Here is an 18,792-nt window from a genome sequence, read left to right as displayed (position 1 = left end):
CAAGAGAGAGTGGATGGCTGGGCGCGGTGGCTCACACCTGTAATCCCGGCATTTTGGAAGGCTGAGGTGGGTGGATCACCTGAGGTCAGGAGTTCGAGATCAGCCTGGCCAACATGGTGAAACTCTGTCTCTACTAAAAATACAAAAATTATCTGGGCGTGGTGGTGTGCACCTGTAATCCCAGCTACTCAGGAGGCTGAGGCAGGAGAATCACTTGAACCCAGGAGGCAGAGGTTGCAGTGAGCCCAGATTGTGCCATTGCATTCCAGCCTGGGCGACAAGACCAAAACTCCATCTCAAAAAGAGAGAGAGAGAGAGGAGGAGGGAGAGAATGGAAAGACAGCAATTAGTGTCAGAAAGGGTAATATAAATTCCTCAAGGAGGTCTGTTCAAATAAAGATACAGAAATATAAGGCATTAGAACCCAAAATGACTTTTCCAAAAAGACTGGAGACGTAGCATGGTGGATGTTAATGGAAAACATCCAGTTGAGATGGATAAATTAACGACACAGGAGCTCAAGGGGAGAACTGCTGGAACAATGCTGTGGTGCAGAAGTGAAGGAATGGGATGGTCCTCAGGGAGGGTCCTGGCTTCAGTCCCCAAGTCCCTAAGTTGACAGGATGACTTTGGCTAAAAATACAGAACTTCACTGGTGGTAGAGAGAAGGTGGAGTTAATGAGGGAGGACTTCATGGATTAGAAGAAAGGATTCCTCCACATATAAGGGAGTGTGGGCAAAGACCCAGAGGGATGAGTGAGGAGCTGGGAAGGGACCACGTCTGTGGGAAGGGGGAACCATATGGAGAACCAAAGCTGGAAAGCTGGAGGTGGAGAAAGATTCTGGAAGTTACCATGGAAAGTTTCTGTTGGTCCCAAGTTCCTAAGCAGTTGGTTGTGAGTACATAGGTGGGTGAAAAAGTGGTCAAAGCTGCTGCTGATATCTGTGCAGCAGGTGCTCTTTGAACACTGTACCAGCAGGAGAGATCACAGAGAAAGCTCTAAATGCACAGAGCCTGGGCAAGAGCATGAGGCTGGAGATGGAGAAACAGGGCAGGGGTGGCATCCTAGTGCTCAGTGAGGTGAGGGACCAGGGAGGTTATATCGGTGGGATGAGAGGATTGGGAAGCAGGAAGACAAAGAAGCTGCCCTGAGAAGATGGAAGGGACATAGATTTTGTATAGCTATTATCCCTCAGGAGCTGGCACCTCTGCATTCCCCTTCTGACCTACCACAGAGGAGCCAAGAGCTGGGAAAAGGGCAGGAAGTACTGTGACTTCTTTATGACATGTTTTGAGGAACAGTGGGATGCCCCTGGTTCCTAAGGAAACCCAGGATCACTCACCATCTCATCACTAGGAGGAGGTGATGGCAGGACTTGTTTCCTCTGACAGGACCCCAGCATTTAGCACAATGCGTCCACTGCTTGGATACAGAAAAGCCAGGATAGAAAGAAGCATGGATGTGTCCCTGCTCTGAATGCTGATTCTGTGCCTAAGGGATGGGGGCCCAGCCCATATATGGGCCCAGGGCAGAGAAGCACAAGGTCCAAGCCTGCTGAACCAACATTCAAAAGGTGTTTTTCTAAAGCATCCCCAAAGATCAAAGGAGGTCTTGTGACAGGCACATCCTCCCTCCCTGGTGGGAGAAGCGCAGGCAGCCAGACAGCTAGAATAGAGGGAGGCCCAGAATGAAGGGAATGGACTCAGGAGGGTCACAGCAGCATCAGGTAGGAAGCCAGGGGTTAGCATGCACACATCCTGGTTTAGGGTGGAGCAGGTCCCTCCCATGGTTCCCTACAGGCTCCCACCTGCCTGAGGCCAGCATGGGCTCATGCTGCTAACCGAAGTCCCATGACATAGAACTGGGGGCAAAGATGAGCTGGAACTGATACCTTCAAGATTCTGAGTTCTCAGCAAAGTCGAGAGCTAAGCAAAGTCAGGGTCAGAGCCTATGATTCATGCAGGATGCTGATGGCGGATGAAGCTTTGCTTCATCCCATAACCCCAGCACAACCCCACCTTCTATCTTCCCCAGGGTGAAGAGAGGCAAGAAGCAAAATTCACACGTAGAGTACAAACTCAAGAATTTACTACTTCGGGCCAGGCACAGTGGCTCGCACCTGTAATCCCAGCACTTTGGGAGGCCGAGGCGGGTGGATCACTTGAGGTCAGAAGTTCAAGACCAACCTGGCCAATGTGGTGAAACCCCCGTTTCTACTAAAAATACAAAAATTAGCTGGGCATGATAGTGTGCGCCTGTAATCCCAGCTACCCAGGAGGCTGCAGGAGGAAAATCACTTGAATCCAGGAGGCAGAGGTTACAGTGCCCCGAGATCAAGATCATGCCACTGCACTCCAGCCTGGGTCATGGAGGCAGACTCTGTCTCAAAAAAGAAAAAAAAATTACTACTTCAGATTTGGTGGTACATGCTAGGAATACGTCAGTGCTTGCCTGAGGTCTTTGGTGAATGGTGAAGGGCCCTGACCTTCTAGAGCTCTTCTCTTGGGCTTTCCAGAGGGGCACTTCAGAATTGGCTAGAGGGAATTTCAGGAAACCGACCACCAGCAGTGGGAGGAGGGTGGCTTCTCCGCACATCACTTTTGTTCAACGCTGAGTTGTTGAAGGAAGGGACCGTGGCTGCTTCACTTCTGTACCTGCTCACTGCAGCCCAGGCAGGGAGGGCAAGGAACACAGGGTGAACACAGGAATAGACTCCACAGAGACACTGCTTCCTGCACCATGTGGGAAATGACTGGGCCTCTGCTGCTTAACCAGCCAACCAGGGCCGAATGCTCTGTCTGGCCTCTGGAGCCCATGGTCTAGGCCAGGCCTGCCACAGATGGAAGGGCCAGAATAGCCCCTGTGTCCACTGCAGGGACAGAAGAGAAGAAAGGACTTTCTTGAGCTCAGGTGGGAATATGAGAGGTAAGCACAATGCAGGCATGTAAAGTGCTTGGGGACACAAAGGACCAGATGCCTCACAGGGCTGACCAGTCTTACTGAGGTCTGTGCATTCTCATGCCTGGAGACAGTGAGGCCAGGACCCTGGGAAAGCATGGGGAGGGAGAGGGGGGCCTGGGAAGGGGCCAGTGAGATCGGTTTCCAGAAGGAGGGGTGGTTGCTGCCAACTGCCCCCCTTTCCTGCCTTGTCCCTCTCCTCCACTATAAACACTCAGCTAGTGGCTAGGCAAGTAGCATATTAGGGGATTTCCAGAATGTGTCACTTCCAAGGTCAGGTCTACTACAGAGGCCACAGGGCCAGGTCCCTGGGCAGGCAGACTGACCCATGGGAATTCAGACGGCGGGAAGGGAAGCCCTCCTTGCGGTAAATAGTGCTAGCAGCTGGAGTATGTCAGGGGAGGTGGAAGATACACTAAGGGGCCAGGGAAGAATCACAAACACACAGTCAAAGACACATGGACACAGACATCTCACCACACAGGTACATACAGAAAAAGACACAAGTCAACTGTGCCACTCAGAAACTGGTTCAGCGTAAGGACAAACATGTCAAGGAAGACAAACTCACATGGACTCATGAACGCCCTGCGTCAGACATGCCTGAGCAGACACGGGCACAAACACATATGCAGACACAAAGACAGGTTTGCACACAGAACACATCTCACAGATCCACAGGCACAAATGCAGTCCAAATCCATCCTGCAAAGCCCGTCTCCTCCGTATATCCTCTAGGCTACCTCACACCAGGCTCATCTCTCCCTTAAACTCTGGTTTGTCATTTCTGTCCCATTGCTTGTCCTTTAATAGGATAGTTTTGGATTCACGTGCATACCCCTGGTCTCAACAATGTGGCTGTGTGCTCTTAAAGAATGTCAGGGTCAGAAAGAGAGTCCACTGCCCTCTTCAGCAGCCTCATCCTTCGCCTACACACCCATCACCCCAAGGGCCCCCTATTTACTGCTGGTGCCATCCTTGAAGGGTGCTGACTCTCAGACTCTTTGACATAGCAAACACAAGGGAAGAACCACTTCCCTTGTAGACCAGGTAGACACACTTAGTCCAGGTTATCCTCGGGAAACCGTGAAGAACCAGGTCCCGGTTCCTCAGTTAGAAAACCCTTACACAAGACATGATCTCATATGTAGCCCTAGCCTAAACTTCATGTTAACCACAATCTCAACCTTATTGACCATAGCTCTAAACCCAACTCCAACCCCATTCCCAAAGAAAACTCTAAACTATAGTTTTTCAAGTAAGACTCTGGGAATAACTGTACCCAGACAGAAAATGCTGGTGGGTGTGATCCAAAAATGTTTACATGGCCAAATAAGTTTGAGATAGAAAACTGATCTGCCCTCTCCCCAGGAGCTGAATGCCTCCCTCCCCTAGTTGGATCATAGTTGCAGGGGCCACTCTGTACCCCTCAACTGTAGAGGTCCTAGAAAACAGCCAACAACTTGTCATCTATATCAGATCAATACCACACGTTATGCAGAAGCCTAAGTCCCTCTCCAGACTAGCTTGAAAGCTTACAACCAGGCTGGGTGCAGTGACTCGCACCTGTAATCCCAGTACTTTGGAAGGCTGAGGTGGGCAGATCGCTTTGAGCTCCAGATTCGAGACCAGCCTGGGCAATATGGTGAAACCCCCTTTCTACAAAAGATGTACAAAAATAAAATAAAATAAAATAGCTGGGCGTGGTGGCTCACATCAAAAGTCCCAGCTACTTAGGAGGCTGAGGCTGGAGAATAGCTTGAGTCTGGGAAGCGGAGGTTGCTGTGAACTGAGACTGCACCACTGCACTCCAGCCTGGGTGACAGAGTGAGACCCTGTCTCAACAAAACAAAACAAAGTAAAACAAAACAAACAAAAAAGGAGAGAGAGAGAGCTTAAAAGCAACCTCCACTGTAATCCCAGCACTTTGGGAGGCCGAGACGGGCGGATCACAAGGTCAGGAGATCGAGACCATCCTGGCGAACACAGTCTCTACTAAAAATACAAAAATCTAGCCAGGCGAGGTGGCGGGCGCCTGTAGTCCCAGCTACTTGGTAGGCTGAGGCAGGAGAATGGCGGGAACCCAGGAGGCGGAGCTTGCAGTGAGCTGAGATCTGGCCACTGCACTCCAGCCTGGGCGACAGAGCAAGACTCCGCCTCAAAAAAAAAAAAAGCAACCTCCAACACAAAATTTATCTCTTTGGATTAAGATCATTTAGGATTTAGGTTAAGATCTCCTCACTCTTAATCCAAATCCTAAATGCAAACAGTTCTCTACTCCAACCCTAACACAATCCTCATCTAAGACACACCTATTTCTATCAACAGGAACCACAAACCCAATTCCAAACCCTACTTTAACATCACCATGATTCCAGCCCTATCCAATTTGGAACCACAACATCAATGCTGTTCTAAGCATAATACTAACTCTAACCCTAACCCTTGGTAGAGCTACACATTGATGAATGCATGCAACTACACTAGACACACACATTTTGAACACTTATGATTCCCAGAAACTGAGAAGCTCCTTCAGTAACAGCTGCACAGTCCACAGGGCATCTTATTTCCAGAGGGGTCAATGCTCCACTGGGAACCCAGGAGCAGCAACGCACCCAGATCCTTTGACCCTTGTTGGATATACAGGCCCATGGGCCCCAGCCCACCCCAATCCTATTCCAGGACTTGCCTAGCCCTTGAGCTGAAATTCCCGCCATACCCCTCCCTGGCTCTTGCCTGCCAAGCTGGGAGCATCTGCTGCCCTGGAAACCCCACGAGGCAAGAGCAAACGGGCCTGAGACTGAAGGGAATGTGGCCCTTTCCAATTAGGGGATTTCCAGACTCTTGCAACACCCACACCTAGGATGTCTACTCCAGGTGCCTGTCCTAGAGAGGTAGTGGGCCTGCTGAGGTAGGTGTGAATAAGCACAGTTCCTCTCCCGCTCCCAGGATCTCAGTCTGGTGATAGAGTGTGTTAGAGCTGAATTCATCATCACAGGTAGGGCTGAAGTCAGCCATGTGTACCTCCCTTATCCTTCACCCCAGGTGCCAGTGAAGCATTCCTCTGCACCTAGGCCACCCCAGAGGTTGTCACACAGTACCCAAGTTCTCTCAGGAGCTCACCAAGCCAATATCTTCACCCAGAGGACTGGAACTGTAGGTGGAGACCCATATCGTGGATGTGCTGCCATGTGAGTCTTTGTGTCCCCTTCCCCAGGCTCTGCATCCAGCCTGGTCTGAGGACTGAGAGGAGCTTGGGTCAAAGCTGCAGGCTCCAAACCCCCCAAACCCAGCTTAGAGTTCAAGTGGGGCTGTGGGGTACAATGAGCCCAGACCAGCAGCTGAGGGCAGAGGAATGGCTCGGAAGACTTGGGGTCCCAGAAAAGGGTAATGGCTGTCTCATCATCCGAGCTCCTCACTCTCTTCTACCCTGCTTCAGTGCCTCCCTCTCACCATCCCCGTTACCAGGTCCACTCACAGACTGGAGGCAGGGTAAGGGCTCGCTATCCCATCCTCATTCTCAGGGCAGCTGTTTTCTGCCCTGGATTTTGTTCAGCCAGGTTTCCACCTCCAGAAAAGCCCCTACTTCTTCCTTCATTTCCCTTAGGGCCCCTAACCTTGATTCTAAGCTCCAGGACCAAGCAGACAGACCTCAGTATCTCCAGGATGGAACATCTCCCTGAAACTGCCCTACCACTGCGGGCTCAAGTTCACAGGTAGGGGCTTAGGGTTGTTGCCTAATAAACCTAGATTCCTGCATCTAGGAAGACCAGGCAGAGCTGGAACCTAGGGGGCTATGCACACCATCTGACACAACAAGAAGCTTCTTTGATGGCATGAATAAGGGTAAGGGAGACAGGCAGGTATCTTGGAGAAAGAGCAAGCCTGAGCTTTTAGGAAATAAAAGGTACAGCCCCTCCTCTTCCCTGCCATCTCCCCTTTTTTTCTACAATCTGTGCCAGGCCAGAAGGTCTCCTCCTCCAGGGGAGGTAGGGGGCATCACTCCAGCTTTCCTTTCCCCAGACCAACTTTGTTCCCTTTCACTGGTTCTGTGTCAATCTAGAGTGTGAGATGGGGAGTAGAATAGGCCCAACTGGCTCTCCCAACCCCACCTCACCAAATGCTTAGAATTACCTGCAGAACTTGGTAAAAATACACATTCTTTGGCTCTATTCTGAGATTCTATTTAAGGAGGTCTGGCGTGTTGCTTCTAATTCTGTGTTTTTAACAAGTTGCCCAGGTGATTCTGAAGTGCAGCCAAGTTTGGAAGCAAACTAATACAATATGACTTCGGAATTAGCTACATGCCCACCTCTCAAGCCCATGCTATTCTATCTGTCTGAGAATTCTTCAGAGATAGGCTGCTCACTTTCTTAGTCACTTCCATGTAGGCAGGTGGGGAAACCAGGGAGCTGGGAATTTAAAACTTTCTGGTGCCAGGATCTGCCACTAGACCAGGTAAAAGATCCAAGAAATCTTACCTCCTTGTTTTTGCCTTGTCTTGTTCCAGGAACACCAGCTTCTTGCCAACAGAGTCACTCCTTGCCCTGCTTAAGGTCTCAGCCTTAAGGTCTCTTGAGTCTGAAAACCTCAGACTCAAGAGCTCAATTATCTCTCCTCTAGGCCACCAAATTCCAGCCTCTCTACTCTGTGGACCTTGGAATGAAACACCACCTCTTTATCCCCCTCCCAACAGTACCTCCATCTTCAACCCCATGCCCTCTGCATCCCATCCTTCCCCAAAAGCAACCCAATATTTCTGTCTCTGGCCATCACTGTCCTGACTACATCTCTCCCGACACTCATCTCCTCCTCTTCCTATGGTTTCCCTATCCTGTCATAAGCCATCCTTCAAAAAACAAGATGTAAGGAGCTTGCTGCTGGGTTTAGCACTCTGGAAACCAGATGGATTCTCCAGCTCTGACGTGAGGATTACAACTCTAAGGTCCAAATCCAGTTTTAAACATAGATTCTAAGTTATGACCCAATAATCCTCACATATCATATACCACAATAAACTCCAAATGGATAAAAGATTTTAAAATGTCAAAAATTAAACTACAGAAACAACATCATACAAAATGGCAGAGTAAGAAGTTACAGGGGTTGGTCCCTCCACAAAAGCAACCATTGAGGTGGAAAGAGCAATTGGAATTGACTCTTTCAGAAGTCTAGAGCCTGATTGGACACATATAACAAACGGGGGAGGGTGGTGCTTGATGAAGGGAGAGGTTGCTGCTCTTTCAGAAGAGAGCATAATGCATGCACTAGCTACCAACCAACAGAGTGGGGATAGCAGCCCACATTCCCGAAGTGGCTGGGGGGTCACCGAGTGGACAGGGGGAACCCTGTCCTCCAAAAATGAGGGGTTTTGCATTTGGGTTTGTCTTCTGGTTCCCTAAGGGACAGGCTTGCTTGGTTTCAGCCCTCTTGGGCTGCAGCATCTTACCGAGCCACATATATCAGAAGATTTAAAGGGATAGAATCTTTTTACGGAAAAGGAAGAGAACCCTTTGCCAGGTCATAAACAGAAATTTCAGTAACCCCACAAAACAAAGAATACACACTTTGCAAAAGTGGTTTGAAAACTCACCACAAATTGATGGCACAGTTCTCAACAAGTATATATCAGCAACCCCTAAGGAGTGAAAAAATTGAATTTCCAGAGATACCACACTGTAATACTCAGAATGCCCAGTTATCAACAAAAAATTACTAATACAAAGAAACAGGAAAGTATGGCCCATTCACAGGAAGAAAGGAATTTGACAGAGACTATCCCTAAGGAAGCCCAGATACTGGACATAGAATATGAAGACTTTAACTGTCTTACTGTAAATGCTCAATAAATATTGATGATGGGAGGCTTGATGATAAGGGTGAGTGGCTGAAATCTCAAATACTGTTTTGTTGCTTGTTTTATTATGACCTCCAATTAAATTGGGAAATAATGGCCCTTTTGGAAAACAAAAAAAAAAAAAAACTGTCTTAGATGTGCTCAAAGAGCTGAAGGAAACCATGGGCAAAGAGTTAAGGGAAATCTGAAAAATGGTGTATGAACAAAATGAACCTATCAATAAAGAGATAGAAATTAGTAAAAAGAAAAAAGGACTCAAGCAGAAATTCTGGAGGCAAAAATACAATAACTGAAATGTACAATTCACTAGGGGCAATCAACAACAGATTTAAGCAGGAAAAAAAAAAGGATCAGTATTCTTGATGATAAGACAATTACAATTATCAAGTATGAGAAGAAAACTAAACAAGCCTCAGGGATACCATCAAATGTACCTCATCAAAGGAGTCTCAGGAGGAGAACAGAAAGAACAGGGCGTTAAAAAAGTTGAAGAAATAATGACAAAACATCTGAAATCTGATGAAAAGCATGAATATACCTACCCAAGAAGTTCACAAACTCTAAGAAGGATAAACTCAGAGATCCACACCAAGACAAATTATAGTCAAATTGTTGAAACCCAAAGACAAAGGGATGATTTTAAAAGCAGCAAGAGAGAAGTAACTCATTATGTACAAGAGATTCTCAATAAGATTACCAGCTGATTTCAGAAACCATGGAAGGCCAAAAGACAATGGGGGATATATTTAAAGACTTAAGACAGCCGGGCGTGGTGGCTCAAGCCTGTAATCCCGCACTGTCTTGGGAGGCCGAGACGGGCAGATCACCGAGGTCAGGAAATCTAAGACCGTATCCTGGCCTAATATGGGTGAAACCCCTGCCTCTTACTAAAAATACAAAAAACTAGCGGCGAGTAGCGGCGCCTGTTAGCCCAGCTACTCGGGAGGCTGAGGCAGGATAATGGCGTGAACCCGGGAGGCGGAGCTTGCAATGAGCTGAGATCCGGCCACTGCACTCCAGGCCCAGGCGCAGAGCGAGACTCCGTCTCCAAAAAAAAAAAAAAAAGAAGACTTAAGACAAAAAAAAAAAAAAAAATCAAAAAAAGAATTCTATATAGCCAGCAAAACTATCCTGCAAGAATTAAGGAGAAATAAGACATTTCCAGATAAACAAAACTTAGGAAGTTCATTAATAATAGACCTGCCCACAAGAAAAGCTAAAGGGAGAAAGAAAAAACACAAAAACAAAGAAAGAAATGCTAAAGGGACACCTTCAGAATGAAACAAAAGGATAAAAAATAATAACTCACAGCCACACAAAGAAACAAAGATCTCTGATAAACATAACCACATAGCAGGCCGGACGCAGTGGCTCACGCCTGTAATCCCAGCACTTTGAGAGGCCAAGGTGAGCGGATCACTTGAGGTCAGGAGTTTGAGACCAACCTGGCCAACATGGTGAAATCCCATGTCTACAAAAAACAGAAAAATTAGCTGGATGTGGTGGCAGGTGCCCATAATCCCAGCTACTCAGGAGGCTGAGGCAGGAGAATGGCTTGAACCCGGAGGGTGGCGGTTGCAGTGAGCCAAGATCACACCACTGCACTCCAGCCTGGGCAAAAAAGTGAGACTGTGTCTCAAAAAACAAAAAACAAAACAAACAAACAAACAAACAAAAAGTAACAACACAGCCAGGTGTGGTGGTTCACACTTGTAATCCCATTACTTTGGGAGGCCAAGGTGGGTGGATCACTTGAGGTCAGGTGTTTGAGACTAGCCTGGGCAACATAGTGAGACCTTGTGTCTACAAAAAATACAAAAATTAGCCAGGCATGGTGGCCCACTACTCAGGAGGCGAGGTGGAAAGATCACTTTAGCCCAAGAGGTTGAGGCTGCTATGAGCTGAGATTGTGCTACCGCACTCTAGCCTGGGTGACAAAGCCAGACCCTGTGTCAAAAAAAAAAAGATAAAAGCTAGTATTGTATTTTTAGTTTGTAGCTCCATTTTTTTCTATATAATTTAAAAGGCAAATGCATTAAACAATAATTATAAATCTATGTCAATGGGAACACAATGTATAAAGATATGTGACAATAACAATATAAAGAAGAAGGGACTAAAATGTATAGGAGCAAAGTGTTTATACACTATTGAAACTAAGTTAGTATTATTCAAACTAGGTTGTTATCAGTTTAGAATGTTAATTATAATCACCAAGGTATCCATTAGGAAAATAACTACAAAATATATAGAAGAGGAAAGCAAAGGGGAATCAAAATGGTTATGCTACAGACCAGGTGCAGTCGCTCATACCTATAATTCCAGCACTTTGGGAGGCCAAGGCAGGAGGATCGCTTGAGCCCAGGAGTTCAAGACCAGACTGGGCAACATAGCAAGACCTCATCTATGGAAAAAACAAAAATTAAAAATTAAAACAGTAGCCGGACGTGGTGGCATGTGCCTGTGGTCCCAGCTCCTCAAGAGGCTAAGGCAGGCAGATCGTTTGAGCCCAGGAGTTCGAGACTAGCCTGGGCTACACATGGTGAAACCTCGTCTCTACAAAAAGTAGAAAAATCAGCCAGGCGCGGTGGTGCTTGCCTGTAGTCCCAGCTCCTGGGGAGGTTGAGGTGGGAGGATCACGAGCCCAGGAGGCGGAGATTTCAGTGAGCCAAGATCACACCATTGCACTCCAGCCTGGGTGACAGAGTTAGACCCTGTCTCAAAAAAAAAAGAACTCTTACAATTTAATAATCAGATTTGCTGGAAGGAGGGGAAGGGTATGGATCCTGGAGCGTAGTGAGGAGACAGTCCTGGTGTACCAGGAGAGAGGTGGTGAGGCCTGCATGAAAGCAGTAGCTGGGAATAGAAGGAAGGCTCAGGCCCGACATATTCAACTGATGAGGACATAAAATTTGGCAACTGAGGACAGTCCATTTAGTTTGAGATAAGTGGGGCTGAGTGCCAGCGGATCCAGCTTTCAGGAAGGAAAAGGAGTGGGGATAAGAGAAGGGAAGTGAAAGTGTCTGGCTACATAAATAGCAGGCCAATCCCAGCCCACGCACAGACCCCCAACTTGCAGCTGCCCACCTCACCCTCAGCTCTGGCCTCTTACTCACCCTTTACCACAGACATGGCTCAGTCACTGGCTCTGAGCCTCCTTATCCTGGTTCTGGCCTTTGGCATCCCCGGGACCCAAGGTACCAAGGCAGGGAGGGGCCTTGGATGGGGCTAAGGGGACGAAGAGGCCAGGGTAGGAGCTTGCAAGCAGCCCCTGGCTCCCTGTGAATCCCACCCTGCAGGCAGTGATGGAGGGGCTCAGGACTGTTGCCTCAAGTACAGCCAAAGGAAGATTCCCGCCAAGGTTGTCCGCAGCTACCGGAAGCAGGAACCAAGCTTAGGCTGCTCCATCCCAGCTATCCTGTGAGTGGACACAAAGGGGTGGGTACAGGCTGGTGACGGGGCGGGGAGGGCATGGTGGGCAAGACTTAGAAGGCTTACTAGACCCCCCACCCGCAGGTTCTTACCCCGAAAGCGCTCTCAGGCAGAGCTATGTGCAGACCCAAAGGAGCTCTGGGTGCAGCAGCTGATGCAGCATCTGGACAAGACACCAGCCCCACGGAAACCAGCCCAGGGCTGCAGGAAGGACAGGGGGGTCCCCAAGAACGGCAAAAAGGGAAAGGGCTGCAAGAGGTGAGGAATCTGAAGGGACGTGGGTAAAGGGGAGCCTCAGTCAGCCCCTCACACCCCTCTTCTGCCCTCACAGGACTGAGCAGTCACAGACCCCTAAAGGGCCATAGCCCAGTGAGCAGCCTGGAGCCCTGGAGACCCCACCAGCCTCACCAGGGCTTGAAGCCTGAACCCAAAAGGCAAGAAGGAGGCTATGCTCAGGGGCCCTGGAGCAGTCACCCCATGCTGGCATTACCACACTCTTTCTCCTGCTTTAACCACTCCATCTGCATTCCCAGCTCTACCCTGCATGGCTGAGCTGCCCACACCAGGCCAGGCCCAGAGAGGCCGAGGAGGGAGAATCTCCCAGGGAGCATGAGAGGAGGCAGCAGGACTGTCCCCTCGAAGGAGAATCACCAGGACCCTGGACCTGATACTGCTCCCCAGTGTACCCCATCTCTTCCTTGTAAATATGACTTATACCTAACTGAATAAAAAGCTGTTCCGGCCTCCCACCCAAGTACCTGTTCCCATGTGTTTATGTCCACTGGGATGCCAAAGCCCCTACAGGGTGGGGTCACACACTCTGAGTTGAAAGCTCAGGCTGACAAATGCTATATTCCCATCTACCCCAAGAGTTTCCTTGCCTCTCAGGTGCCCACACCCCTAGGCAGTTAAAGGGAGGTTGATGGACAGGGTAGGACCCGGTCTTCTGAGGAATTCTGCCAATGGAGAGATGGTGGACATGGAGCACACATCCCCCACAGCTCTGCAGGCCTCTGAGACCCTGAATCTGTTCAGCACTAACTCCAGGAGTGACCTTCAGATCTTTTCCATGACCTTCAGACCTTTTCCCAGATATCCCAGAGACTTCCCCTCCTTTCCCTGGGAACTAGTCAATGAGACCCTCCAAGTAGTTCTTTGGAAGGGTCCCTAGGAGGGAAGCTGTGGCTTGGGCCCATCTATAACACAGACAAACACAAGTTATATTGAAACCTACCCTAGCACAGTTCCAGCCCTGAGAGAGCCCATGGAAGGCAAAGACCCAAGGGGACTTGCTTCAGCCCTATTCAGTGAAGCTCGGGCCTCGACCTCTCCTCTTTGTTTAATGGGGCTGTTGTGCTCTCCTTCTGTTCCTATCTGGGCCCCTGAACTTGCTCAGCCTCCTTCCAGATGGAAAAACCTCCTCCCTTTTTTTCCTCCCTTTCTTTCCTGGCTGAGATCCAGACTACTTTAGCCCCTTAAACCCCTTGAAGTCAAGGAATAAGTCTCCTGGATCAGGTTTTCAGAACCCCAGGATTCAGTGTGAATCAGTCTCCTCTCCTGGAAGGCCCCAGATGGCTCTCCTCTACCTCTTCCTCCCCAGAGTGAAGACCCTTCTATATCCCCACTCACTTCTAGGCAGGGAGAGAAGAGGCCATCAGATTGGGCCAGGCAACGTGAGAAAGAAGGGAATAGATCCTGGGGAAGGGCAAGAAAGGTAGGAACCTCGAGACTGGGCACAGTGGCTCATGCCTGTAATCCCAGCACTTTGGGAGGCCAAGGCAGGCAGATCACGAGGTCAGGAGTTCGAGACCAGCCTGGCCAACATGGTGAAACCCCGTCTCTACTAAAAATACAAAAATTAGCCGGGCATTGTGGCAGGCGCCTGTAATCCCAGCTACTCGGGAGGTTGAGTCAGGAGAAATACATGAACCTGGGAGGTGGAGCTTGCAGTGAGCTGAGATCATGCCATTGCACTCCAGTCTGGGTGACAAGAGCAAGACTCCGTCTCAGGAAAAAAAAAAAAGAAGAAGAAGAACAAGAAGAAGGAGGAGGAGGAGAAGAAAGGTAGGAACTTCAGAAGCTAGAAGTGGCTGCTCCGTCACTTTTTCCTTTTGTAGGCACCTGAGTATGCCACAGCACTTACCACCTATCTTAACATCTGCAAGTATTGGCTTGTCTGCTCCTCTTGCAGCAGGTGAAGACAGGGCCTCTCCCCTACCTGTCCTAGGGCAGCAGGTGTTAAATTAATCTATAAACTCAGATATGCAAGAAATACTACATTTCGAAATGTTCCTTAAATGAACTTAATTCCTACTCCAAGCTACTGCACTAGAGTGCTGATGAGAAACTCAACACCAGGCACTCTTGGGGGATCCCATCTGCCAAGGGTTATGCAAAGGTCACAGAAACCTCAAGGCCCACGGGAGGCCTACCTGCCTCCCACGCCATCCCATAATTGGACATCATTCTCACCAGTGAGTGTTCTGACCCCTGTGGGTCCAGCAGGTATATTTCTTGAAGTCCTAGACTCCACATTTGAGACATAAGAATTCAGATATGATAACCTCTGGGCTTGAACTTGGCCTCCCCAGGTACCCCCTGAAGCCATCTACTCAACAGTCCTGTCACTTGCCCCATCACAGCCAGAAATTAGAGCCCAGTGCCCACTCTGGCTGGATGTACACACTAATCCCTTTGCAGTCCTAAAGAATTCTCTCCCTCTCCTCAGCCCCTCCAGGGCATAACCTCTTCCCCAAGTTTACTTTCTTTCTTTTTTTTTTTTTTTTTAAGACATCGGGCTTGCTCTGTGGTCCAGGCTGGAGTGCAAAGGTAGGATCATAGCTCACTGTAACCTCAAACTCCTGAGCTCAAGGGATCCTCCTGCCTCAGGCTCCAAGTTGCTGGGATTACAGGTGTGAGCCTCTATGCCTGGCATTTTCCCCTGGTTTAAGACATTTACAAAAGGCCTTTGACATCAGGCTCACTTTGACATCAGGACTTCACTCCCAGCCCTGCCAAAACTCTTGCCTACTCTATAGTGAAAAGAAAAGGCAGACAAAACAAAATTCCCTATTTCACTAAATTCTCCTGCCACACCTGCATGCCTGGTATTTGCCTCAAGCCCTGCTCTGAGAGGCATGCAATATATTATTTATTCCATCAGATCATGAGTGGCCACTCTCCTTGTCTGCCTTCATCTTTGACAACATTGTCCTGTTCTTTCTCTTTTCTCTCTTATTCTCTTGATGCATAACTCAAAAAATAACGCATAATACACACTCACAGTTAAAAAATACATCCAAAAGTACCAAAAGGTTTATTCTGAACATCATTTCCTACAATTTTAACTCTTATGCTATTTCTTAGTGCCATATGTCTAAGTACTTTGCCTATACCTCTGTTTCGTGATTTACCTATTTTAAACATTACCAGATGACTTCCTACTACAAAAAGTGAAGATTTAACTCTCTTGCCAACTCTCCTGTCACTGTATCCTCTAAATATAGTCACACCATGATATTTAGATCATGATTATATTATCATATTTAGATCATAATTACAGTTTATATTATTGTGGATTATTATTACGTAATATGTATTAACACATATTACATTATTTTGACTATATAAATGTTCTCTGCAGACCAAAGTAGTTCACTTTTCCTTTGTCCCCCAGCTTTTTTTTTTTTTTTTTTTTTTTTTTTTGGAGACGGAGTCTCGCTCTATTGCCCGGGCTGGAGTGCAGTGGCCGGATCTCAGCTCATCGCAAGCTCCGCCTCCCGGGTTTACGCCATTCTCCTGCCTCAGCCTCCCAAGTAGCTGGGACTACAGGCGCCCGCCACCTCGCCCGGCTAGTTTTTTGTATTTTTTAGTAGAGACGGGGTTTCACCATGTTAGCCAGGATGGTCTCGATCTCCTGACCTCGTGATCCGCCTGTCTCGGCCTCCCAAAGTGCTGGGATTACAGGCTTGAGCCACCGCGCCCGGCAGCTTTTTGTTTTTCTTAAAGGTTCTAATGCCCTTCCCTTTTTAAAATACCTCTATCTTGACATTACCTTTCAAATTCTTCATCATATGAGATGGATTCAAAACATCATGTTTAAGATATACATAGAAGAAAATATAGGTGAATGTGTTTATAACTTCGAGGTATAAAATAACTTTTTTTTTTAATGAAATGGAGACCGGGTCTCACTATGTTGCCCAAGCTGGTCTTGAACTCCTGAGCTCAAGCGATCCATCCACCTCAGCCTCCCAAAGTGCTGGGATTACAGGCATGAACCACTCTGCTTGGCCAAAAAGAGTTTCTTAAACAAAACATAAAACCATAAAACATAAATCATTAAAGATCAACACCATTAAATTTTAAAACAAGTGGGAGTTCAGGGTAGGGATGGAAAATTAATTACATGCCTTTATTTTCACTTCTCGCTGAGCCCCGACTAAAACTACAGTAAATTTTTTTGATGCATGTATGCATATAAAGGCATAAACCAAGGCCAGGCGCGGTGGCTTACGTCTGTAATCCCAACACTTTGGGAAGCTAAGATGGTCACTTCAGCTCAGGAGTTTGAGACCAATCTGGACAGCACAGTGAGACCTCATCTGTACAAAAAATCAAAAAAGTAGCTGGTGTGGTGGTGTGCGCCTGTGGTACCAGCTACTCAGAAGGCTGAGGTAGGAGGACCACTTGAGCCTAGGAGCCATGTAGCCTGGGCTAAAAAGTGAGAGACCCTGTCTCAAAGTAAATAAATTAATTTAAAACATAAAATAAAGGCATAAACCCACAAGGGCCCAAATGGGAGAGGAGATAAGGGTAACTTTCCAAAAGCCTACTGCTGAGACACATAAATATTTCAATTAAAATAGATACAAAGCATAAAATAAAATTATAAATATGAAGGATTTCTAATGTCTTATGAATACAGTAAAAATTCATATTTACTGAATATTCATATGCCAGTGTCCAACAGGGAAACAATTAATGACTTCTACTAGAAATGTAAAAGACAAAAAATCCTAAAGATGAATTATCTCTAAAATCTACAAAATCTTCATTCCTTAAGCATGAAAACTCATTGTAATCCCTGGAATCCTGACTTTTCTTCATCACAGAACCACAGAAGCACTTTATTGCTTTAAAAGTGAGTTATCACTATTTTCTAACAATGAGTACTCCTCAGTGTCATCCAGAAAATTATTAATACCTTGTATTTTTGTTGTTTTTATTTGCTCCTTTTTTGAGATAGGGTCTTGCTCTGTCACCCAGGCTGACCTGAGTGGTGCAATCTCAGCTCACTGCAGCCTCAACCTCCTGGACTCAAGCAATCCTCCTACCTCAGCCTCCTGAATAGATAGGACTACAGGCACACACCACCACGCCCAGCTAATTTTGTTCATTTTTTGTAGAGATGAGGTCTTGCTGTGTTGCCCACGTTGGTCTTAAAACTCCTGAGCTCAAGGGATCCTCCTACCTTGGCCTCCCAAAGTGCTGGGATTACAGGCGTGAGCCACTGTGCCTGGCCATACCATGTTTTTAAATGATTTCACCACTATCTCTTCCATGAAATAATAACATACACACACACTAATGAAATAATGGGCTGACTCCTACTTGCCAGTGTTGCCTCAGAATCTCTTCCTGCTTCTCCCAGTTCACTCCTTCCTTGTCAATATTTTAAGGCTTCTTTGATACAAATATAGAGGATAGGTGGGACTAGTAAAGCATTAGAGCTAGCTGGGCATGGCAGTTCACGCCTATAATCCCAGCACTTTGGAATGCTGAGGTGGGCAGATGGCTTGAAGCCAGGAGTTTGAGACCAGCCTGGGCAGTGAAGCAAGACCCTGTCTCTACAAAAAAAGAAAAAGAAAAGAAAAAATTAGCCAGGCACGGTGGCACATGCCTATTGTCCTAGCGACTTGGAGGCTGAGGTGGGAGGATCACTTGATTGCCCAGGAGTTTGAGGTTGCAGTGAGCTATGATCACACCACTGCAGCCTGGGTGACACAGCAATACCCCATCTTTAAAAAAACAAAAAAGTAGAAGTACATCAGGGGGGCACCCAAGATGGCTGAATAGGAACAGCTCCAGCCTCCAGCTCCCAGTGTGAGTGACACAGAAGACAGGTGATTTTTGCATTTTCAACTGAGGTACCAGGTTCATCTCACTGGAGCGTGTCGGACAGTCAATGCTGGTCCACGGGTGCAGCCCGACCAGCAAGAGCTGAAGCAGGGCAAGGCATCACCTCACCTGGGAAGCACAAGGGGGAAGGGAATTCCTTGTCCTAGCCAAGGGAAATTGAGACACACAACACCTGGAAAATTGGGTAACTCCCACCCTAATACTGTGCTTTACCAAGGGTCTTAGCAAATGGCACACCAGGAGATTATATCTCACACCTGGCCCGGAGGATCCCATGCCCACAGAGCCTCTCTCATTGCTAGCACAGCAGTCTGAGATCTAACTGCAAGGCAACAGTGAGTCTGGGGGAGGGGCCCCTGCCATTGCTGAGGCTTAAGTAGGTAAACAAAGCCTCCGGGA

The 18,792-nt window shown here is 47.6% G+C and overlaps 1 protein-coding gene across 1 annotated transcript; it reads left to right on the top strand.

Moving 5' to 3' along the window:
- Positions 1-11,854: 11,854 nt before the first annotated feature.
- Positions 11,855-13,006, top strand: CCL21 (C-C motif chemokine ligand 21). The gene is made up of 4 exons (XM_017865573.1): positions 11,855-12,017; positions 12,120-12,240; positions 12,337-12,510; positions 12,584-13,006. Exons 1-4 carry the CDS (start codon positions 11,951-11,953, stop codon positions 12,615-12,617), a joined length of 396 nt encoding a protein of 131 aa, XP_017721062.1. The 5' UTR covers positions 11,855-11,950; the 3' UTR covers positions 12,618-13,006.
- Positions 13,007-18,792: the final 5,786 nt, after the last annotated feature.

Source organism: Rhinopithecus bieti, unplaced genomic scaffold, assembly GCF_001698545.2.
Source record: "Rhinopithecus bieti isolate Rb0 unplaced genomic scaffold, ASM169854v2 scaffold_82876, whole genome shotgun sequence".
NCBI classification, from domain to species: Eukaryota; Metazoa; Chordata; class Mammalia; order Primates; family Cercopithecidae; genus Rhinopithecus; species Rhinopithecus bieti.
Note: the sequence above shows the minus strand (reverse complement) of the source record. Positions and strands in the feature narration are given on the sequence as shown.

What these genes read in the sequence shown, in the direction of transcription:
- CCL21 (XM_017865573.1), top strand. Translation starts at nt 11,951, where the DNA reads ATGGCTCAGTCACTGGCTCTGAGCCTCCTTATCCTGGTTCTGGCCTTT. An exon ending in TGCTCCATCCCAGCTATCCT is followed by an intron (nt 12,241 to 12,336) that starts GTGAGTGGACAC and finishes CCCCACCCGCAG; the next exon opens with GTTCTTACCCCGAAAGCGCT. An exon ending in AAGGGAAAGGGCTGCAAGAG is followed by an intron (nt 12,511 to 12,583) that starts GTGAGGAATCTG and finishes CTGCCCTCACAG; the next exon opens with GACTGAGCAGTCACAGACCC.